The sequence below is a fragment of the Aspergillus karnatakaensis genome (assembly GCF_047715665.1).
Source record: "Aspergillus karnatakaensis strain CBS 102800 unplaced genomic scaffold BJY04scaffold_68, whole genome shotgun sequence".
NCBI classification, from domain to species: domain Eukaryota; kingdom Fungi; phylum Ascomycota; class Eurotiomycetes; order Eurotiales; family Aspergillaceae; genus Aspergillus; species Aspergillus karnatakaensis.
Genome location: NW_027395780.1, coordinates 19,498 through 43,976, shown reverse-complemented (window position 1 = coordinate 43,976; position 24,479 = coordinate 19,498). Strand labels below are relative to the sequence as shown.

At 52.5% G+C, this 24,479-nt stretch overlaps 11 protein-coding genes across 11 annotated transcripts; 3 read left to right on the top strand and 8 right to left on the bottom strand.

Moving 5' to 3' along the window:
• Window positions 1-361: 361 nt before the first annotated feature.
• BJY04DRAFT_200047 (uncharacterized protein) lies at window positions 362-1,261 on the bottom strand. Its single transcript, XM_073712864.1, has 2 exons — window positions 1,142-1,261; window positions 362-1,078 (listed from the first exon to the last, which is right to left on the bottom strand). Exon 2 carries the CDS (start codon window positions 957-959, stop codon window positions 642-644), a length of 318 nt encoding a protein of 105 aa, XP_073566156.1. The 5' UTR covers window positions 960-1,078; window positions 1,142-1,261; the 3' UTR covers window positions 362-641.
• A 1,094-nt stretch (window positions 1,262-2,355) lies between these two features.
• On the bottom strand, window positions 2,356-2,974 carry BJY04DRAFT_142931 (uncharacterized protein). The gene has a single exon (XM_073708715.1). It carries the CDS (start codon window positions 2,795-2,797, stop codon window positions 2,441-2,443), a length of 357 nt encoding a protein of 118 aa, XP_073566155.1. The 5' UTR covers window positions 2,798-2,974; the 3' UTR covers window positions 2,356-2,440.
• Window positions 2,975-3,151: 177 nt separating this feature from the next.
• On the bottom strand, window positions 3,152-5,045 carry BJY04DRAFT_231676 (glycosyl hydrolase; the record flags this gene model as incomplete). Its single annotated transcript, XM_073719597.1, has 2 exons — window positions 3,389-5,045; window positions 3,152-3,315 (listed from the first exon to the last, which is right to left on the bottom strand). Exons 1-2 carry the CDS (start codon window positions 4,965-4,967, stop codon window positions 3,152-3,154), a joined length of 1,743 nt encoding a protein of 580 aa, XP_073566154.1. The 5' UTR covers window positions 4,968-5,045.
• Window positions 5,046-5,544: 499 nt separating this feature from the next.
• Window positions 5,545-7,482, bottom strand: BJY04DRAFT_210646 (major facilitator superfamily domain-containing protein; the record flags this gene model as incomplete). Its single annotated transcript, XM_073714278.1, has 6 exons — window positions 5,545-6,225; window positions 6,297-6,707; window positions 6,770-6,968; window positions 7,041-7,170; window positions 7,223-7,279; window positions 7,335-7,482. 6 exons carry the CDS (start codon window positions 7,480-7,482, stop codon window positions 5,545-5,547), a joined length of 1,626 nt encoding a protein of 541 aa, XP_073566153.1.
• Window positions 7,483-8,166: 684 nt separating this feature from the next.
• On the bottom strand, window positions 8,167-9,374 carry BJY04DRAFT_231675 (uncharacterized protein; the record flags this gene model as incomplete). The annotated part of the gene is made up of 4 exons (XM_073719596.1): window positions 8,167-8,296; window positions 8,348-8,770; window positions 8,821-9,024; window positions 9,076-9,374. The coding sequence occupies 4 exons, from the start codon at window positions 9,372-9,374 to the stop codon at window positions 8,167-8,169; spliced, it is 1,056 nt and encodes a 351-aa protein (XP_073566152.1).
• Window positions 9,375-9,802: 428 nt separating this feature from the next.
• Window positions 9,803-11,618, top strand: BJY04DRAFT_210644 (CocE/NonD family hydrolase; the record flags this gene model as incomplete). Its single annotated transcript, XM_073714277.1, has 2 exons — window positions 9,803-11,431; window positions 11,481-11,618. The coding sequence occupies 2 exons, from the start codon at window positions 9,803-9,805 to the stop codon at window positions 11,616-11,618; spliced, it is 1,767 nt and encodes a 588-aa protein (XP_073566151.1).
• Window positions 11,619-12,754: 1,136 nt separating this feature from the next.
• Window positions 12,755-14,986, top strand: BJY04DRAFT_223125 (uncharacterized protein; the record flags this gene model as incomplete). Its single annotated transcript, XM_073717604.1, has 1 exon — window positions 12,755-14,986. The coding sequence occupies one exon, from the start codon at window positions 12,755-12,757 to the stop codon at window positions 14,984-14,986; it is 2,232 nt and encodes a 743-aa protein (XP_073566150.1).
• Window positions 14,987-15,054: 68 nt separating this feature from the next.
• On the bottom strand, window positions 15,055-15,903 carry BJY04DRAFT_223124 (class I SAM-dependent methyltransferase; the record flags this gene model as incomplete). Its single annotated transcript, XM_073717603.1, has 1 exon — window positions 15,055-15,903. One exon carries the CDS (start codon window positions 15,901-15,903, stop codon window positions 15,055-15,057), a length of 849 nt encoding a protein of 282 aa, XP_073566149.1.
• Window positions 15,904-17,157: 1,254 nt separating this feature from the next.
• Window positions 17,158-17,677, bottom strand: BJY04DRAFT_223123 (uncharacterized protein; the record flags this gene model as incomplete). Its single annotated transcript, XM_073717602.1, has 4 exons — window positions 17,158-17,260; window positions 17,314-17,370; window positions 17,452-17,534; window positions 17,594-17,677. 4 exons carry the CDS (start codon window positions 17,675-17,677, stop codon window positions 17,158-17,160), a joined length of 327 nt encoding a protein of 108 aa, XP_073566148.1.
• A 1,466-nt stretch (window positions 17,678-19,143) lies between these two features.
• Window positions 19,144-21,561, bottom strand: BJY04DRAFT_200042 (sugar porter family MFS transporter). Its single transcript, XM_073712863.1, has 5 exons — window positions 21,416-21,561; window positions 21,317-21,368; window positions 21,014-21,269; window positions 20,715-20,963; window positions 19,144-20,667 (listed from the first exon to the last, which is right to left on the bottom strand). Exons 1-5 carry the CDS (start codon window positions 21,485-21,487, stop codon window positions 19,707-19,709), a joined length of 1,590 nt encoding a protein of 529 aa, XP_073566147.1. The 5' UTR covers window positions 21,488-21,561; the 3' UTR covers window positions 19,144-19,706.
• A 715-nt stretch (window positions 21,562-22,276) lies between these two features.
• On the top strand, window positions 22,277-24,457 carry BJY04DRAFT_142861 (Zn(II)2Cys6 transcription factor). The gene is made up of 4 exons (XM_073708713.1): window positions 22,277-22,382; window positions 22,439-22,668; window positions 22,719-23,639; window positions 23,689-24,457. The coding sequence occupies exons 1-4, from the start codon at window positions 22,312-22,314 to the stop codon at window positions 24,423-24,425; spliced, it is 1,959 nt and encodes a 652-aa protein (XP_073566146.1). The 5' UTR covers window positions 22,277-22,311; the 3' UTR covers window positions 24,426-24,457.
• The last annotated feature ends 22 nt before the right edge of the window (window positions 24,458-24,479 follow it).

Below are 24,479 nucleotides of genomic sequence, written 5' to 3'. Positions count from 1 at the left end.
AGCGGACATACCCTAGATAAGGTTTTTATCTTCTCTGCCCTCCAAGGACACCAACTAATCCAATGTTCTTGGGCCACTTCCCCCAAATCTCGGACCGTGCATGCACATAAGCAGACCCGGCAGCTTCAGCCATCCTCTCCTTGAGACTATAGGAATTTTGCGCAATTCATCTCCAGCTTTAGTATATGGACCTATCAGGCTAACGGATACCCGCTCTCGCACCCGCAGGATGTCCCAGCACAAGCGGCAGCCAAACTGGGCAGGAGACGCAGGCCAGGTCTGGGAAGGTGCGAGGTTCTATTTCGTGGAAGTGGTTGCGCAATAGTACCTAGATAACTATACACCTGATCTGCAGGACTACGCGCCTATTGTTGATTGGAGATCCGATTTGTGGCTGGACGAGCAGTATGGATGAACTTTCTCAACTTCAACCCTCTCAGTTCTAACAAGGGGCTACAATACAATACCCATTTCGTATAGAATGAAGCCTATACAAGCCCAAGAATGACAGAACACAACCCAGCGAGTTGGCTTTTGACTTCGAAGCGCTGGAATGCCACGATCGGCAGGGCGTACGCCTATCTCTGCCCTCGGAATTCTTCACGCTGTAGGAACATTCCTGCGACGCGCTAAGCTCGGGGTTAAGAGGGAAACGGACAATGTCTTTGTTGAGAAACGCGGCTTAGGTGTGCTATATAATCTTCTTCGGCTGTGCTTTCGGATTTGTCGCGACGTGCCTTTCTAAAATTCCAATCTCCTCGTCTATACGCCCCAGGTACGCCATGCCGTCTATCAAGGACTTCTTGCTTGTGTCTGCCTTTGTGCTGCACGCATTCCCTGTTGCAGCTGCGCCCGCCCCGACGAGTGGGTTCCGCCAGGTCGCTCGCGGTTTGCCGCTGCATGCAGGGATTCAGCCGTGTGACAACTGTGGGCAGGGCGAGCATGGACACGGTGGCCATGAAGCTGGAGATGGTGTAGGGAATGGAGGTAACATAAATATCGGAGGTAATGGGAGTGACGATGACAAGGGTGGTGATGAGGATAATGACGGAGACACGACTATCACCGTGACTGACTGGTAAGGACGGGGCGGGATATCCTTGACTTCGAAACCAGGACTGACTCGCAACTCGCTGCGTAGTGGCGACATTGCAACCACCACTATCACCATCACCACCCCGGGAGGCGAGGATGGCATCGCGACTGCGACGATCACCGAGACCACGACGATCACAACTACCACGGCTGATGACGGTGATAATACTGCGACAATCACGGAGACCACAACCATTACCACTACCAGCTCCGACGATGGTGATGACACTGCGACGATCACCGAGACCACGACGATCACAACTACCACGGCTGATGACGGTGATAACACTGCGACAATCACGGAGACCACAACCATTACTACTACCAGCTCCGACGATGGTGATGACACTGCGACAATCACTGAGACAACAACTGTCACCGACGCTGTCGCGTCCTCCACGGATACAGTCACCCTCGTCCAGACAGAGACCGACTGCACCGCAACAACCACCGGTATGACCACCATAACCGCCGACGGACCAACTGTAACCAGCACCATCACCACCCCCGGCCCAACAACAACCGCGACGACAACAACCACCGTAACAATCGCAGATGAAACAGTCACCGAGGCCGGCGTCACCTCAACCGAGACCCTAACCATCACGGAATCCGAAACCTCCACCATAACCGACACCACCACGCTGACAGAGCACCAAGTCATCACAGAGACGACCTCAATCACCACAACCGAGACCGAGACTCTCAGCGTCACCGACACAATCACCACAACCGTTACGGCCGACGACTGCGGCCCAACCGACGGCGGCGACCCCAGCCCCCCGACTCCCGACTACGGCACCTGCTCCGACCCGACCATCGTCTACCAATTCAACGGGTACGAGTACATCTATACGACGCACAACCAGGCGGACTTTCCCTTCGGCGAGTCGCCGACGATCCAGAGCCCCGCCGCGCTGATCTGTAACCGGCTTGAGAGCCCGTGCAATGCGCCGGCCGCCGTTGTCGCGCAGTGTCGGGCGGCGATTGACGAGGTAGGTGCGCTTTCGGGACAGGAGGCGGCGGATCGATGGAATGAGCTGTTGACTGCGATTGTTGCTTGATGGTTGGAGTGAGTGAGAAGAGTAGCGGGCGGAAAGACGGAAGTGGTAGTCGAGGGGGTGGATAGATAGGTAGAGAGTCGACAGAATGATAATAGTAATAATACTGCTAGTTTGTCGTTCAATAAGGATTTGAGACCTGTTGGAGTCGCTCGTAGAGGTTTGGTATCTGAACGAATTCATCAGCAAGAGCGAATATCCACTGCTCCTGCAGGTGACAGTACTCACCCACGCACGCATAACAGTCGCGAGCTCCCGAATCCCTAGACACATATACCGACCATCTACGAAACAACCCCAACCCCAATCGTAAACACCAAACCCCCATACAGTCTCCAGCTGTTCCCAGATAATATCATTGCACCCCCTTCAGCCTCCGGGAACACTCTCTCGCGACAATTCTCCGGCACATCCTTCGCATACTCCCACTGATCTTGTGGGGAGCATTCCCGCATACACTCTAGCAGCGGCCCGCTATCCAGACCACGACAGACACACTCCGTCAATGCGCGGTCGGATTCGTTCCCGGAACACCATGAGTAGCTTGGGTTGTTGGTTATGCAGGATTGGATGCAGGAGGGCGTGGCGAGGGCCGGGATGGTGAGGGTGAGCAGGAGGGAGGTGAGATGTAGGGGTTTCATGGCCGTTGTTCAATTGCAGGTCTGATGATTCAATAGGATTTGTTTAGTCTCTGGGGAGGAGATTAAAGATGGAGTTAAATAAATGAAGAAGCTGAAAGAAAGGAAAGAGAAGAGGGAGTTATGGGTGATGACGCAAGGTGGATCTCTCCCAAGCAGGGATGGAAAGCGAATAAATACGGGGGATCGACCGATGATCGCCTCATTAATTCTCGCAAATGGCGCTTGATGGTTCCTTTTCTATTGACCGGACACATTGACAATCCAACTAGCGATAAGGTTGGAAAAAGCAATTGCGATGGAATTGGTCATGCTCTTTGCTAAGCCTGACCCGATATATATCGTCAGCTGCACTGCCTAATAGCTAGGCACAATCAGATCGTGATCGATCTTCTGCCCGAGACCCTTGTAGCGCCAGTTACTGAAGTACGCAAAATCACCCCCTTTGTCGCCCTTTCCACCACGGCTGGTCGATGGCGCCGGACGGCCACCTCGCGAGGCATACACGCCGACCAACGTACCTAGATCCGCCATTAGCATCTCCCAAGTAGGTCGGAAGTGAATGGAAATCGACCAACTGCGTGAAGTACATACCGGTAAACCGCCCCGTATCCCCCGAAACAACCCTGGAGTCCACTGCCCCAACAAACACCTTTCTGCTCGGCCTCGACGCCAGACTCACCGAGAACCTATACTCTTCATCGTCTTTTGCCTCAACCGTCAATCTCACTTTCTCCCCCCTCCACTCCCTAGGTATCTCCTTCGTAACATTCCTCAACGGCCCATCAAAATTCCCACGCCCCGTCGTCTTCAACTGAACCACCCCAGAACCCCTTCCATGCGACCCAACAATACTCAAAGCAATATGCTGCTCCTGCGTCAGAAACACACTAACCCCGGCCTCCACATGTGCAGAGCCACTCTTAACATCCAGCTCAATCTCAACCTCAACACTAAACTCAAACAACGTATCCGTCTGTCTTCTCGCAACAAGCGAAACCGGCCCCGTCGTGGCCTTAGGATCATAACTCGGCCCAAAATCCGACGGTGCCACCCTCAACGTATTCGGGTGTCCCCTCGGCGAAACAACAAAACTCTTCTCATCCGGAAACCGCCAATACATCAGATGCTGCGGAATACTGGACCCGGGAGGGAAAGTCAGATGCTCCGGCCTATCAGTCGGATTCCTCACCGGATGCGCCTCTGGCAAAGGCCCCTGTGTCACGCCCCTCACAGGTGTGAAAACAGGCCATTCACCCTCCTCCCAGGTCACAGGCGTGAGAACCGTCTCCCTCCCCATCGGATACCGCTCCCATTCTGGCCCCGAGCGCGTCGAAAGCGCAACAGCCCACCAATGTCCACTGCCATCCTGGAATAGATCCGCGTGTCCGACTGTCTGGAAATACTCAGTCGTGTTGCGGTTACTCAAGACCGGGTTATGCGGCGCGATTTCCCACGGTCCTGTGCGTGATTTCGACCTCGCCATTGTGACCGCGTGGTTCGTTTCAGTCCCGCCTTCCGCGATGAGGAGGTAGTAGAAGGAATCTTTGAAGTAGATGTGTGGACCCTCGGGGTATGCGCCGCCCGTGCCATTCCAGAGATAGCTTACAGGCCCAATTTCACCGGTACCGAGATCGAGAGAGTAGTGGTGGATCATGTTATTATCTGCAGAACTCACGTAGGCTTTCCCATCAGTGTCGAAGAAGATATCCGGGTCTATGCCGAAGACGTCGAAGACGAGCGGGTCGGACCAGGAGTTGTCATTGTAGGGGTCTGTGGAGGTGAAGAGGAGGCCTGTGACGGTGGGCCCAAGGTTCGAGACGATGAGGTAGAAGGTGCCGTCTTTGTAGCGGAGGGTCGGGGCGTAGATGCCGCCTTGCTGGTTTGTTGTGTTTGCGAGGTCTGGGATTTGGGATGGCCGGTTGAAGATGTTGCTGGCGAGGGACCAGGATTGGAGGTCTTTGCTGGTGTAGAGCGGGAGGCCGGGGTAGGCGATGAAGGTGGATGTTACGCAGAAGAAGGATTCCAGGGTGGAGACGTAGATGCAGGAGGGGTCGGAGTGCCAGCCGGGTAGGAGGGGGTTTGTGTATGTTGTTAGCGGGGAAGGGGAGGTGATGGTTGGGATTGCTAGTGCTAGGAGCGAGCACAGGGTAGAGGGTATTGTAAACCTCATGGTGGGGTGATGATTGGGTATGGAGAAAGGCTGTACAGGAAGGGTCTCGGATGGCAGTACTTATAGCCTGAACATTCGGTGAAGATTGCGGGGAAACGATTTCCACGGAGAATCTCCCCCGGTTTAATCTAGATTCATGCAAAATTAGGCTTGGTGCCGTCATTGAATGCGGGAGCTGCATTTGAAGAGGGGTGTTGAAAGATCTGGAAGCGGGCAAATATCACCACCATGTTTTGTCTTGATGAGCCCGATTTCATACATCTTCACCCAAGTCCTTATCCCGTCCTATGAGTGCTAAATCACAGTCAAGAGCACACAATATCAGTGAGTCTCCCGACAGGCCAGAATGCGGGGAAACAAGTACAACAGCAGCATGACGCGAGACCGCGTGTCGATCACTAGATATCAGGCTAAATACACCCCTACCCCTGTCCACTTCAGCAATCATACCCGTACTTAGGGCTAGCGTCCGAATCCCCTCTCATCTCAACTTACCCACCCCGTCTGTCCACTGTCCACCCTGATATCCTACAGAATCCAAAGCAGGATCACAATCAGATAACACCCCCTGGGGGAATCAAGAAACAACATCCCCTCTCGCCCACCTCCCCGTAACGCCCCGAATCCTCTTCCCCCAAAAAAACACCGGCACACCCAAAACCCCCAACATGGCCGTCAGCGCCCCAAAGGTCCCAAAAGCCCCATCATACCCATGCCGCTCGACAAACGGTGCCGTCCCATAACTCGTCCCAAACGAAATAATCCCGCGGAACGCACAAATAATCACCAGCAGCGGCCCCGCCCTCGCGGGATAGGAATCCAACAAATACGTAATCGCGACGATATTCGCACCGACGAAACAGAAATAATACGCTGCGACCGCCCACGCGTATATGAACCAGTGGTACTCTTCTGGATGTGCCGCTGCCTGCCCGTAGAGGATTGCCGTGAAGGTGCCGACGATGATCGGGAAGATTAAGGAGATAATTCGAGTCTCGGGTTCGTGGAGGCCGTTGTTGCGTTTCGCCATGTATTTCGCGATGTAGTCGGAGCCGTGGCCGAGGAGCGGGAGGGCGAGCAGGGCGACGACGATCTGCCCGCAGTTTAGGTAGGAGGCGGATTTGTTGGGCCAGTTGTAGGGTGGCGCGTGGATTATGTTTGCGTAGGTTGTGCCGATTGCGATGTTGGTGCCGATTGTTAGGCCGTTCAGGAGGAGGGCCCAGAGGACGTTGGGGAAGAGGAGAAGTTCAAAGGTTTGCTGTCAGGAGAATGTGTGTTAGCTTGTGGAACAACGAATCGTGATATGAAGAAGGGTTGGACAGGACGGACGCGGAAAACCTCCCAGACTTTGACCCAGTCCGGCTTGCCAACCCACAATCGCATGTCGGATTTCCACGTTCGAGGCGCGTAGCGGTTGAGATCTAATGGGGGGCGCTCGGTGCATACTGCCGTCTCCCCAGCAGTATTCTTGATCTGGGACGCGGTATCTGTTTCGGTGCTGTCACCGGCGTCTGACTCCTGATATGATGCCAGAGACCGCTCATACTTCGTCTCAGGGAGAAAGAAAAATGCCAATAGGAGCTGAGCACCTGCAAGCGCCGCGCCGAGGCCATACCACCACTGCGGTGTAATCGCATTTGCGATCTCGCCTGCGAAGAGCACCCAGACGGCTGTGAGGCTAACTTGGATAGCCTGCTGGCCCATGAGGGCTTTACTGCGTTCGTGGAGGAAGAAGATTTCCTGATATTGTATCAGTACGCCGGCTATTCGACTGCGAGGGGGGAGATGGTGTGCACACTCACCTGAGTAATCATCGGCACAAGCGCCTCGCTTTGACCGGCAGCTAAACCAACAACATTACGTGCCCACAGGTGCCAGTCGTAGTTCTCCTGCACGGCACAGAGGATGGCGCCTACGACGAGGACGACTGTTGAGCCGAGCAGGACGATGCGGCGGCCTACGCCGATGGCGAGGGGCATGCCGATGAGGTTTCCGATTCCCCTATAGTCAGCCAGTAAAGTCAGTGTAGTTCCCCTCAAGCCGAAAAAGAATGAGTTGGTTGGACTTTCGTACATGAACAGAGTTGGATAGGTCATCAAATGCGTGATATCGCTATACCCCTTCCCCTCCGCCTCATACCCTGGAATGAAGAACCCGAGCAGCCCTCCGAAACCACTAACTAGGGCCAGACCGAGCGTAGAAACTGCAAAATTAGCATTGCTTTCCCCCATTCCTTTCTTCAGTGAGGAACGCACAGATAGAGATAATAACCAAAACAATCCATTTCTGCCAGATGGGCATATTCAGTGGATCTACACAGTTCATGTCAGTAAGTAAATCGGCTAGGTAGGTAAAATAGATGCTTACCCTGAGGATCCGCAGTCGGGGTAGGGATATACACGACCTTCCCCTCCGTGAGCTTCACGGTGCCCATAACCTTGTGCTTTGGGGCCGTAGCGCCTCCATCCTCGATATCCTCCACGTGGGTGAGATTATCCTTTGCGATATCCGCCATGATGATGAGATGAGGTATCGTGTCGATACTGTTGCTAGCTCGTAGGCTCGCCGCTGCTGCTGGGGAGTAATCGGCCAGGAGATTGCTGCGGCATATATATCTCAATGCCTAGAACGCCAACCCAACGACCAAGAAAGCGACGAGTTCTGATAAGGAGAGATCAACCGCGAGGATTGGCCACCATGCCGAAGAATGTTGACAGCTGTGGTTGAAAGAACTGTTGTCTGGCCCAAGCTCCAGGTTGCCTCCGCATCCCGAGCCCCAGGATTTGGCCAAGTCTCGGGGCTGTCTGGGGGAGGGGCGTCGGGGGGTCGCCGAGGTTAGCGCCGGAGGTCAGCAGCCACTCGGGGGGGTCGCTTTGTTATTGAGACTCTTTCTCCATGGGGAATAGGATACGGGTGCGACTTTTCGGAGGTGAGGGTTGACGATAGTCGGCGAGGATCATGGACCTCAGGTAGTCCGCGAAATCCGCGAAATCCGCGAAATCGACGAATTCTATGAAGTCTGTAATATCTAGCAAGCTAACAAGGCTCACCAAAGTTGGCGATTGCTTGTTTTCTTTTGTTGGGCGATTTCGATGTTTCCCCTAGGGCCCACAGTACACACTGGCGTCACTTTAAAGAGGGAAAAGATAGTATTGTAGAAGCATGTTCATTCAACTAGCTAGCAAGATGTACATAATCTCTAGTAAGCCTTAACCCCCGCCAACTTGAGCACCGAGTCCGTCAACTCCGGCTTCTCAAAGGGCTCCGTCCGATACTTAGGGCAAACCTCTCCATTGCGCATCGGCTTCTCGGTCGCCGGGCGAATATTGCTACAACCATCAGTTTTCCTAAATCTGCCAGAAACGGTAGGACAAACATACCAATGAGGCCAATGCGTGGTACCCATATAATTCTCAAAACACTGCTTCTTCAACTCCAGCGCCTTCTCAGTGGCGAACCGTTTCGGGGTCATACAGATATACTGCACGTGGCGGATCTGGTTTCCCTCAGGGAGGCAGGCATAGTGCATCGTGCGCGAGTCCCAGAGGACAAAGTCTCCGGGTTCCATGTTGATCTTGACGAGCTCGCACCCGCGGTCGGTGAACCACTTCAGGTCGTTCTGGTGGAATAGGAAGAGATCCATGTACTTGATCTCGGGGGGAGGGGCGTCTTCGTGGTCGTAGGGATCGCGGTCCTGGGCGAAGAACTCGTCGAAGAGCTTGGCGGAGCCTTTCATGAGCATTAGGCCGCCGTCTTGGGGGCCGTTGGGGGCGTAGTTTAGGAGGCCTTGGACGGCTTGCATGCTATTATCGTTAGTGTTAGGCTCTTTAACAGAGAGTAGTGAGCGGCTTACCCCTTCCGGTTGGGGTTCTGGTCACAGTGCGGCCAAGGACTCCAATTCAGATCCGTGCGTCTCGGGAGCGAGATGTTCGAGCCGTCGAAGGAGCAGAGGAGCTCTTTGGTCTCCCATAGCTTTTCGAAAATCTCAACGACTGCAGGCTCGGTGCGGGCCTCCCACGCCATTTTCTCGTGGGTGGAGCCGTAGGCGAAGTACATACTAAGCGCCGGGCATTAGCACCTGCACTGTTCACAGAGTATAGATACGTACCCGCCCTTGAAACTGACAGGAAGATGCTCCGCCGTCCATGTACTCTCATCGTTTTCATCGAAGCCAAGCTCAAACTTCTTCAACCACTCGATCTGCTTGTCGCAGTAGTACTGGGCTCTCTCCTTACTGATGACGTTCTTGAGAACAACGCAGCCGTTCTTGTGGAACTCATCGCGCCAGTCGCCGTAGTGGCGATCGCTGAAGTCAACCAGATCCTTGATAGTATAGGACTCGTTGGTCGCCTCGGCGATTTCTTTGAGTGTGGTGGTGGTCGCGGTGGTTGTGGTGGTGGTAGACATGGTGAGGTAACGTGATCTGATAGGTCTTGACTGATGTGCTGGCTCTGTCTTGGTGTGATTCTGGTGGGTTGTCAAAAATCACTTAAGTAAACGTCCGGCTGCAGCTGACTGGAATTGTGAATCTGCATGGCCCCGAGTGTCGGGGGTGGTGATAACGTCGGGGGAGGGGCATGGGGATTGAGGATGTGCTCGGGGGCTACCGAACCCCCGCTTTCGAGGCCCTCCGAGGGCTCGGGCGCTAAAGCCCCGAGTCAATGAGAATGTCAGCATCGAAAGTACCCCGGAGTTCTGCCGGAATGATGTGGGGGAGAGTTGGGGTTTGGAGAAGCTGGTGACGATTTTATAAAAAGTAAATCAACAGCAAAGGAAGATAGCATTGGCCAGTCCATCAACCAAGCGACCTTGTACCTGCAATTCAGCCCGCCAACATGCCGCCCCCCGTGCAAGCCGCCTACAAACGCATCAAGCCCCCCAAGGAGGGCGAAAACGGCTACATCCCGCCACAACCTGGCAAGAGCGAAGTCCTCCCCGTGGGATGGAACGGCTTTAACGCGAAGGCTCTCCAAAGCCCAATTCGAATTGACCACGATGTCGAACTCGTTATGCGCGACGGCGCGCGACTCTACGCAGACGTCTATCGCCCGGCCGATACCGATGAGAAAGTCCCCGCGGTCTTGAGCTGGTCATTCTATGGCAAGAAATACAGTGCGTTAGATATGCTACCGATGTGTGTTTGGAACTGCTGCGTCCCGCGGTCCGATCTCAGCGGGTTGGAGAAGTTTGAAGGTCTTGATCCGCAAACTTGGTGTCCGAAGGGATATGCAATTATCAGTGTCGATACACGCGGCGCAGGGAACAGCGATGGATTGATCGGCGTTATGGGTGCACAGGACGCGGAAGATGGCTACGACGTCGTTGAAGCGATCGCGAAGATGGACTGGTGTAACGGCTCCGTTGGTATGGCAGGGAACTCAGCTCTTGCTATCTCGCAATGGTTTATTGCTGCTCAACAACCGCCGTCTTTAAAGGCTATTGCGCCTTGGGAGGGCATGGGTGATCTCTTCCGAGAGCAATTCTGCCGCGGTGGCTGGTTCTCCATGAGTAACTTCGATCTCATCACGAATGAGATCGTGCGTGGACCGTCAAGCTCGGGAATTGAGGATATGGAGGAGATGTATCGTCGTTCGCCCGTCTCGAGTCCATTCTGGGAGGATAAGAGGGTCGATATGACCAAGGTGAAATGTCCGATATACATTCGGGGCTCGGATGTCAGCTCAATCCATACGATGGGGTCAATCCGGGGATGGTTGGAAGTTCCTCACGACCAGAAGTGGATTCAATGGGGAAGCTACCAGGAGTGGTACGAACTGTACAGCTGTCCGGAGTCGAATGAAGAGCTCGTCCACTTTTTCGACCGATACCTCAAGGGCAAGGAGAATGGCTGGGAGAAGACGCCCAAGGTGCGCTGGGCGACGCTGCAGTTTGGCGACCGCGAGGCGATCCACGATATCGTACTTGAGGACTTCCCTGTCCCTAACACACAATATCGCGAGTTGTTCTTATCCCCGCAGAGACTCAATACTAACCCTGTTGCGAAATACGAGAAAGTCTCATACGACTCGGAAAAGTCCTCGAGTTTCGCTGAGTTCTCATACACCTTCGACAAGCCAGCCCGGTTGATTGGCCTGCCAAAAGCTGTCCTGTACGTCTCCAGCGAAGACCGCGACGACTTCACTGTGTTCGTGATCATCCGCAAGAAAGACAAGAACGGCAAGCCGCTGATGCATCTGAACTTCCCTTTCGACGCGACACCGATCAAGTCGATCGATGAAATCGAGGAGAAACAGCAATCAAGCACGAACCTGCACCTCGGGTCTGTCGGAATTCTCCGCGCTTCCCACCGCGCCATTGATTCAAGCAAGAGCATCCACCCGCAGTTCCCATTCCACCCTCATACCAAACAAGAGAAGATCCCTGCGGGTGAGGTTGTCAAGTTGGAGATTGGTGTCTGGGCGATGGGTGTTGATTTCGATGCTGGCGAGTCGATCAGTATTAGGGTAAGTGACACTACAGAAGATTTGATGGAGTATGGCTAACTGCTTGTAGGTATCTGGTCAATATCCCAGTATCGCCGAGTACAAGACGTGGTCGAAGCCGCGACCCGAACATGAGTTGAACCGTGGGAAGCACTTCGTTCATGTTGGTGGCGACTATCCAAGTTCTGTTATTTTGCCGTTTGTCTAGAGTCCAAACATATAGAAAATGGAATATTAGTTCCCAAAAATCAAGTCTTATGGACAGCGTCTACGTCTTGGGCACATAAAAACAGAGAAGCTTCTGATAAGGCGCTAGTCTAACAGGAGAGCATGTTTTGACGGCCCCAATATATGGATGTTCTCGTGTGTTTTGCAATCTGCCTGCGCAAATATATTTCAAGCCAACCAGGGTATGGTTACATCTGAAACGACTACAAAATCCAAGCACCTAACGTACATTTCCTCAAGGACGTATTTCCTCATCTGACATATTCATCTGCCTGCTTACAACATATCCAAGGTGCTGCCGAGGTCTGGGGGCGCTGGATCGGGGTTGTGCCGACTGCTGGTGGCCGTGTCGCATTTGCGTTTAATACAGGTGGAAAAACGGTCCAATCGCGGGATATTCTCGAGCTCTAGAGCGTTGTCAGGACGATAACTATAGAGCGATGTTTGTGAGGGCTACCTCGAAGCACAAGCAGCTTTGCTCCTGCATGGGGCGCGAGAGGTGGCATACGGAAGGTAGAATGGCATACAAACCCCCGCAGTCAGGGAGAGAGATACAGCCAACTTGGTGATCATTACGTTCGACATCGAGGGAACATGACTTTTCTGCCCGCTGTTTGTCTGCCTGGCGAGGTGATCGGCTGATGGAAATAGCGTTCAGTCCTGTCTCGGACCTAGATAGTCTTGTCAAGAAAGTGGATTGCGCCTGTCGGGGACCTACAACCCCGAGAGTGTTTGGAAGAGTCGGATGCGCAATAAACCGTAGATTATTGGTGGAGTGTATATGCTCGGGGACCTTCTTTTACCCCAACATCTCTGGCATTCGGCCGCGTGATCAGTAATTTCTGGCCACCGATTGGACCCGAGGTCAACGAAACTCAGCCGAGGTCATTTTGACAGCTGTAGGGTGGGGAAAGAGAGCTGAAGTGGGGACATAATGGTGCAGATTGCATTGACAGCAGCCGACCCCGCATTGTTAATCTCAAACCCCGTGGGGGTGACCGGTGGAGGTTCATGTCTGCGTATTGCAGCCTAGAGCTCATTGCAACAGCTCCGAGATAAGTGTTCGGTGACTGACCTGCCCGTCAGGAGTCAATCATACGATAGCTGTCTGCAGCAATGGACCGACCACCGCCTGCGAAGCGCCCCCGGCTATCCATGGCCTGTAATATATGCCGCCAGCGAAAGGTCAAGTGTGATGCGGAGTATCCGAAATGTCGAAATTGTCGTGTACGAAACCAGAACTGCTTGACGACGGACCCCCAGAGGCCCGGGTGTCCTGGAGTGCGAGAATGGCTAGAGGTACCTGAGAAACCCCCGAGCACGGCTGTCACTACAGAGGTGCACGATACTGTAGATCGCCTACCGGCGGCATTCCCTCCCAAAAATGCAGCACCAAGATCTCTGGCCGTAGAGGAAGGCGCTGAGGTTGGTGCTGAGAGCGAGGTCTCCCCTATACGACAGCCATTCGACACTTCGGTCAACACCGAACACGGCACGAATAGGACCAAGATCCTCGGAGGCAGCAGCTCCCAATGCCTGGCCAAATCCCTCGATGTCTACTTCCAAGCCGTGCGCATGAAGCCCATCTCCGGGCTCTTTCGGCATGGAATGCGACATGCCGAAGAGTTGGATTTGGCCCTTACCCTGGTGCTTCCTGAACTGCCGGATCCCGACCGTCGCGAGCGCTTTCTCTCGGTATACCGGTCGCGTGTTCACACGTTGTACCCCGTTTTCAATCTGTCAATACTGCCTGATACCATTGAGAATCTTGCGAGTCTGTCGACTTTCAAGTCGCTCCCCAGAGATGACGTTCCTCTCCTGGTCTCTGCCTACCTCATCATGGGTATTGGGGTTGATGAAGAATCCCAGTGTCCAACAGAAGAAGGCGAGCGATACCTTCACGCTGCGGCTGGCCTTCTCGCTCATATCATCGTCGTGCCATACCTACCGACTGTTCAAGCTTTGTTACTTCTCACTATCGCATATCGTGGCCACAACCAGGAAGGCTTAGCCTGGCAGACACTCGGCATCGCCATTCGTATCTCATACACCCTAGGCATCCACCGCCCCTCATCCACAAAGTTTCCCCCCCAAGACAACCTCCATAAACGCATTTGGGTGACATGTTGTTGCCTCGAAAAGTTAATGCATATCGCCTCTGGCTGGCCCACACTCATCTCGGAGGATCTCATGGCGCCATCTGACACCCTGGATTTGACCAAAGACCGCTTCCTACATTGGCACCTTGGCCTGGCGACATATCAAGGAAGCATCAGTCAGCACATCTACAGCTACAAACCTTCTACTCGGAGTGTCCGTCAAATACTACTCGACACAGCCCGCCTTGACCGGGGGCTCCTTTCCTGGGCAAACGAAATACCGTCCGAACTTCGACCGGGGAACGATATCATTTGCTCAAACGAGGAATTTCATATCGTTGCCTTGCTTTCCATCGAGTATCATGGCGCAATGATCGCCCTTCATCGTGCGGCGCTCATTGCCCCTAAATCGAAGATTGAACAGGAAGTCATGAAACATTGTCCCGATGACCCGTCTCGCTTCCGGCTTGCAAACGGCGAATCTGTATGCGTAAACAGCGCACGAGCTATTGCAAAACTCAGTATCGAGCTGCAGGACCGGGGATCAGATAGCTGTCTCATTCCCACTGGCACTGCGGGGCTCGCTTGCATTGCTCTTGCTATCTACCTCATGAAGCATCCCGCGTCCAGGTTACAAGCAATGGACATGCAGCTGCTGAAGGCTTGTTTACAATACTCAAGTACGAGGTTTGCACAGTGCAACTTTGACCCCCGTTACATCGAAGGCCTGGCGGTCATATATGATCAGCTCCACGCCCGACTGGAAGGGCAAGCGGCTACAGAGGTCACAGTCGGAAGCCCTATAAAGACGGTAGATACAACGTATCACAAGAACTATAGGCAGATTGCTGGAGCTACATCATATAAACAGACAGCAGATGGCTACTCACACGGTCACCTGCCAACTCCGTCAAGCTATGACCCAGCCACCCCTTTGGTCCAGCAAAACAACGCAACGAGTACAGCCTCTGCGACTCGGCGAGCACATTCGTTTTCCCACCCGGCATCAGATATTCGAAATGGGACCCACAGCGACTGGCCGTCACTCCCCAATCACCCACATACCCAGTGTATATCCCTGGATCCGACGGAGAATTCGTACCTTGACCAGGTAACGGCTGCCGACCCGGTAAGTCTACCGAGTGGCATTGAGGAGGTATTTCCATTCGAGGGCTTTAACGTCGAAGAGTTGTGGAACTGGATGTTATATTTCGATAGCCCTAGGGCTACAGAGGTAGTAGCGCAATAATACCATCCTTTTCTCCCGCAGCCGGATGCCATGCGGCAACACATTACAACAGCCTCAAATCAAAGCATTTAGAGATCTCTTTTCCTCGCCCCAACAAGCAGAAAAAACGGTCGATGGGTTTCGTTTCCAGCATCAACATGCTCCTCCGGGAAGGATCCCTCCTCAAACATCCACTCTCCCATATTGAAAATGTCAAACCCACAATCCCTCAATATCGAGAAATATGTATCCATCGTTCGCTGATATACCCTCACTCCACCATCGAGTTTGATCCAGTTGTTGACCCGCCAACCCTCCTCCGAATAATTACTCAGCGGCCAGAAGACTTCCCCTTGAGCCCTCTCTTGCCAACTGCCATTGTCGGTAGCGGTCCAGACGGGGTGCAGAAACGAGAAGAGAAAACGGCCACCTGGTTTCAGCGCTGCATGTACGGCCTCACAAAGGGATTGCAGATGCTCGATGTAGTGAAAGGCAAGGGCACTGAACACGGTGTCGAATCCCTCACTTGCGCCCTCCTTCCCGTCGAGTCCCAGCAGCACGTTTTTCTGTTCGTGATGGTTTTTAGCGTCGGACTCTAGAGAATCCAAGTCGCGACATATATACGTGATCTCCGGAGCCATGTTAATCGCCTCCGCCCTCTCCAGCATTTTTCTCGAATTATCGACCCCGACAACACGCGCTGCGCCGTGTTCGCTCGCCCACCGACAGAACCACCCGAATCCACAGCCGAGTTCGAGGATCGTGGTGTCTTTGACTAGGCCGAGCATAGAGAGCAAGCGTGGCCATTCAGCGCGGGGCATGTTCACGTTGCGTGGTTGAGACAGGACAGAATAAGCTTCGTACAGGGATGAGCTGTCGTACATGGCTTTAGACGGGGGCGCGGAGCCCAAGATACTGGTGGTGATTTCAGCGGGCATTGAAACGTTGCATACAGCCTGTATTTAGGTATCAAGAAAATTCTGCTATACACCTAGATGGGAACACGATGATGTTGGAAGATATAGCACGTCCGACGTTGCGGGTCACCTTGTCACCATCCAGCGTACTGCAGTATTGCGCAACCCTGGCAGATACGCCGCCAATCCATGCATTAATAGGACGATATGGGGGCACCGAGTGGCTTGGCTGGGTAGTGCTTTTCTGCTATTCCGCCTGCAAATTGGAACTTTAGGCTCTTACACGGACCGGATTCACTTGCTCTAGATATCCTCTGTGACACAAAATAAGAGCGCAACGTGCCATATCACGCGCCCCTTACCAGTACCGTATCGCAACGCGCCGAGATGTAGGGACTGTTTTCAACTGCATCTTCCTTAAGCCCTCGCCACTGCCAATAACATCGCTAGCAGAGAGCAGTCGATATTCGTGAATCAACGCTTCTTCTCATCGCATATGGGCCCAGATATAACCAGCATGGAACTCGCGATTTCCAGCGTGAACCTCATACACCCGCCATTCTAAATCGGATTGTAGCTTTATGCAGTAGTGTCAATCATAGTTGTGATTCTTATCCTTTGGTAATCGGTAGTAGTTCAGGCTGATCTGCCAGTGATATCCTTGCGTACTAGGAAGTAGCATTGGTCCTGTTAGTCTGTGAGGTCCAAATTGCAATATCACAATACACAACCCAAAGTAATGGCCCGCCGAGTCTCTCCGTACACACACCAGCCTTGCTTCATGCACACTGCAGCCTCGCTACCTGGACCCCGACTATTGGCCATTCCAGTAGAATGAAGGGTTGGACTTCGTGTAACCCCGCATCTGCTTTTTCCTGCCACTAACTGCTCGCCCTGCCTCCCTTTCTTGGTGTAAAACCACGGGGAGATTACAGGCGACCATGATGTGATCTTACCCTGGTGGGGCATCTGCAGGCACATATGTGCCCTATCCCTCCATTCTCCTACACCTTCTCCTTTTTGACCTACCAATTTCCATGAGCATTGCCATCGGGCCAGAATGGTTCTGCTGCAACGTCGACATCGGTAGCCATATATCAATGTAATAGTATAGGGGTTTCCTAGGGAAGGAAGGATACTCTGTGTTCCAGCAGCATGTTTCCCAGAATCGAAATATTTCTACCCGCTTGTTCTACTTTGAGGGGAGAGATGTATCTCGTAATATTAGAATATGATAGTAGACTATCGTTAAGAGCTTATAATGAAGCCTTATCTTCAGACAAACACATTACAGATAATACCGTTGTATAGGTCTGGCGTCAGCGCACTCTGGGACGCGACAATGACCTCGCCACCTTCACCCTCACAGTTGTCGAGTCTATTATAATTAGCGGAATATTCTTCCGGGCCTGGAGAGAAAGGACCGCATACTCAAACAGCTGGCAGAACACATCCTGGTCCCTTGGGATGAATACAGACTCGATCGATCTATTTCCACATTCCATGGGTCAGCCCTCCTCATCCACACAATCTACGCGCAGTTTCTGGGGCGATGAGTGGGACACGTACGGGTAGAGATAATTGCATTTCCCATCTGCGGCAAATGTCAACGTGAAGTCCCCGCTGTAATTGGCCTCGCTGTAGATGGTGCCCTGGATACAAATTGTCAAGAGGACTCCGCTGTCAACCTGGAGAGTGGGACGTGGAATACCTCGGGAGGAGCCGTAGCTTGGGGCAGTGCTGTCACAAGCGACACGAGTCCGACGCTTGACAAGAGGGGTGGGAGAACCTTCATGTTGCAACTAGTTGGGTTTTACCGAATGATGGAGATAAGTGATCTGTGTATGAATTGCGAGATGACGAGAGCAAGTATCCACATTTATAGCCAGCTTCGCGCCCGAGCTCTTTCCCCTTAGCATGCCGATAGGTGGCCCTGCAGCTGCAAGGAACGCTGCAAGCCGGCGGGGGAGTGCCAATCAGGACGTATGGTCCGTGTGTGACGCATTCCTACATATGAACTATTGATTGTGGCTGGGAGACGAAGAACATCTGGGGTGATCCGCGCAAACCCTGACCAATCGCGTATTCCTGTCCCTGCAGAGTGCAGATCAAGATGTAGGTGAAGTTGTGATTCGTCATCTGCGTGATTGACAGCAGGTAGGTAGTCATCACACTGCATCTTCTTGATATCACTCTCGATCACCCTTTCAGGCCTGCTACGCTGATACTACATCCGCAAGGTTGGAGTGAATGGCAATGGCAAAAGCATTTGCAATCGACAACCTGGCATAGATGAATACAGGGGGTGCCATTTACGTCCAACAAACGAGCACGAGCATCCATATGGGAAGTATTGAGTACTTCCAAATCCGCAGCTGAGTTCTCTGGAATCCGCACAGATTCGATTTTCTTGCAATGTCAGCGAAGCATCTTCATCATTTGAGAATATTACTCTAGTCCCGAATGCAACAGCTTGGGGCCATATGACCGCTCGATTGGGTAGCTTACGTAGTATCCCCGCCGGAACCTGCAGTGACATGATTTGGCATGTTCAATCTGCTGCAATTGTTCGGCTGCGGCTTTCAAAGAATAGGTCGTCGTAGATTATGACCTGGATCCAGGTAGTCAGCTCGCGGTAGCTATGGTAACCTTCGGCGTCGGCTGAATATGGCTTGTAGCTCTGGTACAGGCGTTTCTTTCGGAACTGCGACTGCGAAGGAGGCCAGAGAGGCTGCTGCTGCAACAACAGATGGATTGGGGAACATGGTTTTTGATTGGTACATATGAGCCGATATCTTTGGCTGCAAGTTGAAAGCACGACTTGACACCTCGTTGGAGCTTGTAAGGTATTGTTTATTCCATTTCCCCGCCATGGTCAGCTGCAGGCCTCGTCAGCACGTACGGGGTTGCATGCTACACTATTTCCGAAGCCCTGCATACCCCATTCAGCCGTTCGAACTGGCAGCCTCGGTAGATGCGTGATCCGGCTTGCTCATCCTGGTTCCAAGAGCAGGGATGCCCTGAGGCATTGCAGACAAAGGTGATATCGTGTTCGTGCTCTATGACGAAGAATGTGCCGGTTCTTGCTGTTACTTGCCCGAACATTCGGGCTTGTGTGAATTTCAAGTCGACGAAGGAACAAGCAAAGATAGCTTATGGTCGAATGCGAGGGTCTCTGCCACCGTGAAAGAGGTCCGTGGTAACGTCATGTGGAGGGGTTACTGGTATAAGATTGGATCCGCTCAATCAAGTTGTTAGTATAATCTAAGGATCTGCAGTCAAATGTGTGATTGTGGCTTGAGATCTGCATATGTTCAGAGTTCGTTACTGCATTTCATCTGATGTTTATGAGGTATCACTCTGCAGCTGAATGCGCAAGAGTCAATTATTGAGTGTGTGTTTTTTCTTCGCTGCTGTGTTGGCTTGGACAGAAATAGGTTTTGCTATGTCGAGGAGCTGGGAATGAGAGGTGCACATCAATCTTTGGAACAATACTCTGGGTGGATTCGATTCTTCAGCTAATGGAAGACCTCCTCGTGTCACCGATTACTTATCCAGAGCAGCTCAAAGCGGTTCTATTTTCCTATTTGCCTGATTACATCCTTCTTGAGCCGGTAGAGAACGACATGTCAAGCAGTACTCCGTACGGTATAGCAGGAGATAGCGTTGCCACTGTGTTTCCGCGCAGAACTGTTTCGCTGCCCTTTTGGTAAATTAGCCGTCGGAATTTTGCTCAGGTTGGGTGAGAAAGCTTTGTTGGGTTGAGATCAGACCATCTATTTTAGAGTGCGTGAACATTTACACATTGATTCAAGAGAGAAATATCACGGCGCCGCCACATCCTCCACCTGGAACGCCCTCCCCTTGCCACCAGCATGCTTCTCCAACTCCTCATCCTCATGCTGGATATACTTCAGCGGCCTCTTCACGCAAATCGCATCTGGATCCCCAACAACAATCGGCGAGGGATTCGTGCGGTAAAACGCGTCCAGATCCTCAAGCGTCCGATTGGAGGTCTCCGGGTAGAAAAAGTAAATCACAGGCAGGAACGCAGCATTAAATACAGTCCAGACGATCCAGAATCTCCAACCAATATTCTGGATCCCAATCGGCGTGATCTCAACGACAACGAAGTTGGTCATCCAATTTGTTGCAGTAGCCACTGCTGCACCCTTGTTTCGCATGGGAAGAGAATTGATTTCGGTGGGGTACAGCCATGGAACACCCAGCATGCCCATGCCGAATGTGATGAAGAACAAGAAAAAGAAAGCGATTGAGGCAGAGCCGAATCGGTCGTCGTCCGGGTTCTTCTCGGCGAGGCTGAGTAGGATTGTGATGATGAGGAAGGAGAATCCTTGGCCGGCGGTGGAGAAAAGCATGAGGCCTCGGCGGCCCCAGCGCTCGCAGAGAGGAACGGAGAGGCAGGTGAAGAGGAGGTATGAGACTGAGTTGCAGGCGGCGAGGAGACGTGACATGCTCTCTGACAGACCGACGGAGTTCATCATCACCATTGGGAAGTAGTAGGACATGATGTTGATGCCCTCGAACTGCTGCATGAATTGGGTGCCGGCGCCAAGGAGAAGTCGGCGGAGACTCTTGGTGTCGTTGTTGCCCTGCTTTCGGAGGAGGATGTCGCGCCAGGAGGGGGCATTGTCCCGCTCATACTTGACGCTGAACTCGATCTCTGTGCTCTGCGTCTGGATGTAGGGATCGGTGACTTCTTTGCCCTCGATGGCTGCTAGGATCTCGACGGCTTCCTCTTTTCGGTCTTGTTGCATGAGCCATCTGGAAGTGTTAGATAGATTCATGTTGAGTACAAATAGAGTATTTACCTTGGAGATTCAGGAAGCCATGGGACAGTCGCGTAAAGAATGAAGATGAAGAAAAATTGGAAGGCAATGGGAAATCGCCATGCGACAGAGCCACCACGGAATGAAAGGCCGTAGTTGATCCAGTTGACGAGGCAATAGCCCGCGATATTCATCACCATCTCGAACAGAACGAGCTTCCCTCTCCACTTGTGGTGAGCAGTCTCTGTTTGCCAGACAGGTGCGGTGGTGGTGTTGATACCGTTGCCGAGACTGTATTCAAGTTAGTGCAGAGTCAAGGAAACAGGTGGTGGAAAACATACCCTAGAACAATCCGACCAACAAACATCTGGGCCAGGCTGTAGGAACTCGCTTTGATGATGGTGCCCACAGCCATGATAGTAGTTCCTATAAGAATCGACTTCTTTCGGCCGAGACGCTCGCCCCATGTGAAAGCGATGATGGCGCCAAAGAAACATCCAATGTCGTAGATAGCGGTCACAGTAGAGAGAACTTTGGTCCGGGAGGGGCCGACAAGATCGTGTAACTCGAGGAAATCTTGCGTGACCGTCACTCCACCTATGCATGGTTAGCTTTGCAACAGAAAGAGTATACCTCACACATACTAAAAACTCCTTGGTCGTATCCAAAGAGAGTCATGTCGGTTGCACAGGCTACCTGCTTCTCATCAGCCATGACTTCTTGAGCTAAAAAGGCGGCCATACCGTCAACCAGAAGGTAAGCCATCCTCCGGTAAGCCCAAAGAATGGCTTCTTCTTCGCGTCTGGTGATCTCATGTTGATTCGGAGCAATATTAACGCTCTGCAGGGATACAGTGATTTCGGACAGTGTCAAGAGATCGGTATGTTTCGAGCCCGAATGTTACACGGGGGTTCGGGGGTTTATATAGGCCAGCATCCGGATCTCCGGGACGCAACCCCAGCTTTGCAACATGATTCTTCGGCCACCACGCGGGTTCACTTGCGGAGACAGACGGCGAAACGCATCCCTGACTCGTGACCAATCACCAGCTGAGATCGCAAATACCCCATGGGAAAGTTTGACCCGGTCTGGGGTTTTTGCCGGTTCTAATCAGCCGATTGGGTGGTACCTTGGAGAATGCCGTCCGCACGCAGAAATTCGAGCAGGAAAGTGAGCAGATGACGACATGTTCCTCGACACTACTGAGTTCTGAAACTGGTGGTGGCTGTGACTTAGTGGAAGTGACTTCCGCAGTTGCGCCGATATATATATTGTGGAGATGGCTGTAATACAAGCTAGGAAATGAGGAAAACTTGAGCCGTTTGGCTGAAGCAATGATGTCTGTCAACAATGGTTTAAGGTATTCGACATTTCCAACCCCTGCTCGATCTTCAAGGCACTCTTTGGCAGGGTGAAGAGGCGGCTGGAATGAGCGGATTGCAGGATTCGACGCGGTCACGAGACCCGCTTAAACTTCCCAATATGGTATAGCCGCCAAGAAATGCGCCACTTACGAAAGAGGGAGAAGAGCCGATCGGAATTTCCCCGCAAATCAACAAATCCCACTTTCATCTCATCACTCCCTGCTGTTAACTTGCAATCACGCATGATTTTCCTGTTCTCAACCTGAGAATATGGTATGATGACTGGAGACGACCCGGTGACTCCGAGCCGCCCGCCGAAGCGGGACTCGAGATCCAGAAAAGGATGGTGGGCACCATACTCCAACATTCCCCATGGGGAGACGGCCTCTGACGTATCCATAGTCCCGAATGTCGGAGTCGAAAGATCAAGTGTGACGAGCAGAAACCGGAGTGTGGACAGTGCCTGAAGACCGGCCGTGCCTGTCGCATAATTGACAGCGTCTTCAAGCAGCACTCTTACTCTTTTGCCGTCACAGATGTAAAGAGCACCCTTACTCCTCGCCAGCAGCGTGTGAATCGCTTTGCGGACCGGCCTGAGGTGCCTTCAGTGCAGAATGGGGGCACTGCTCATGGTAGCCATCCCCTTGCTTTCGTATTGCCGATTACTGATTTCCGACTCCAGAACCCGAGAATGTCATTGGCCCGGTCAATGAAAATGGCATGCGGGAACAGCCAGTTGGATCTTCCAGTCCTGACTTACAAGGATCACATCCTCGAAGATCATTCAGGGTGAACTCGATAATAAGTCTTGATGAAACAGGGGTGTTACCAAAATCCACCGAGCCTTTGACCGCAAACCAGAGAGCAGCCGTTACTAGTGGCACGACACCGTCTTTCACTGAGCCGCTGGCGAGACTGCATCAAAGTTCGGAGACCAACACCATCAGCCATACCGAGGACAGCTATCAAGACCGATGTGAAATTGCATTCTTCCTGCGCCACTTCGCAGAGGGCCCGGGTGAGTGGATGAACGTGCTTGGAGGCCAGTCTTATTTTAGCCGACACATTGTCCAGCTAGCCCACTGTAGCCCCCTCGTGCGGTATGCCGCATCTGCCCTCGGAGCAAAACAGCTTGGCCAAACCCGGCATCCAGAGACTCAAATCCGACAGACCAATACCCAGAGACTGATGATGCAGGCCCTAATTGACACAAGGCTTGGTTTTACATGGTACGGTGCCAAGTACTATGAAAGAGCAATACAGCTACTTGCCAAACAGCTTCGCAGCACGGATCACTCATCGTTTTCTCTCTCGCCCAACTTTATTTATGGAGCAGAGCACACGCCTCGGAGTGAGCGCAACCAACCGACCGAGGGGGATGACAGGTCTTCGTACCAGATACTTGCTGCCTGCATCCTATGCCAATATGAGGATGTCAATGCTACAATACGTGCATGGTCAGGCCATCTAGACGGGGTGTACAGACTTCTGCGACCCCATCTTCCTGAGCCCACAATCCTCCAGGGCTCGACAATCCCCCAGCCAGCAAGAGCAGTGGACTCCGTCTTCTGGTTCTTCGTGGTCAATGACATGTTGAATGGCTGTACGTGGGCCATTGATATTCTCTTATCTGTGTGCTGACTTGATTATAGTTGTGACGCGAAGGAAAACACGTATCGATACCAACGACCTTGTGCTATGGCGTCAGATGGGCCTACCACTGGACGGTTATGGCAATCTTATTTCCGAGCTCTCGCACGAGAACGATCTAGAGACAGTCTTTTTCAAGGCTCTACTTCGCATGATGTGCCAACTGGTTAATTCCGATCTTGGAGACGCTAGCCAATGGAACACTCTGAATGACATGTTCGATCGCTGGCAAAGTGCGGTACCCCCGTCATTCTACATACCCGTAGCATGGCCCCCGGTCGAGCGGATTTTTTCACACAACATTGACCCATTTACGAGAGAGATCTGGTTTTCCAGCGACATCTGCGCGGTGACTTTAGCTTTCTACCACATGTCGCGATTACTCCTGCTCGTGAGCCGGCCGATGGAGCTCTTTATGCAGCAATCTCGAAGCAATGAGGATCTTCTCTCAACATACAACAATTTGCAGCAGGAATTACGCAAACATGCGATGGAGATTATCCCGATTATGCATGCGCTACCAAGTGACACCGTGCAGAAATACATGCTGCAGCCCCTATATGTGGCTGGTCGAACGCTCACAGACGACAAAGAACGCAAAAGCCTATTGCATATACTACGACATATGGGTGATAACCTTGGTCTTTTCCCTGACTACCGCATGCAAGATCTTTGCGAGGAATGGGGGATGCCTTGCGATATCATCGACCGCAAAGACGGATACGGTATTCTTACATGAGTTTGTGGTTACTAGAGCATGCTTAATCGGGAAAACACTCCATGGATATTTGCT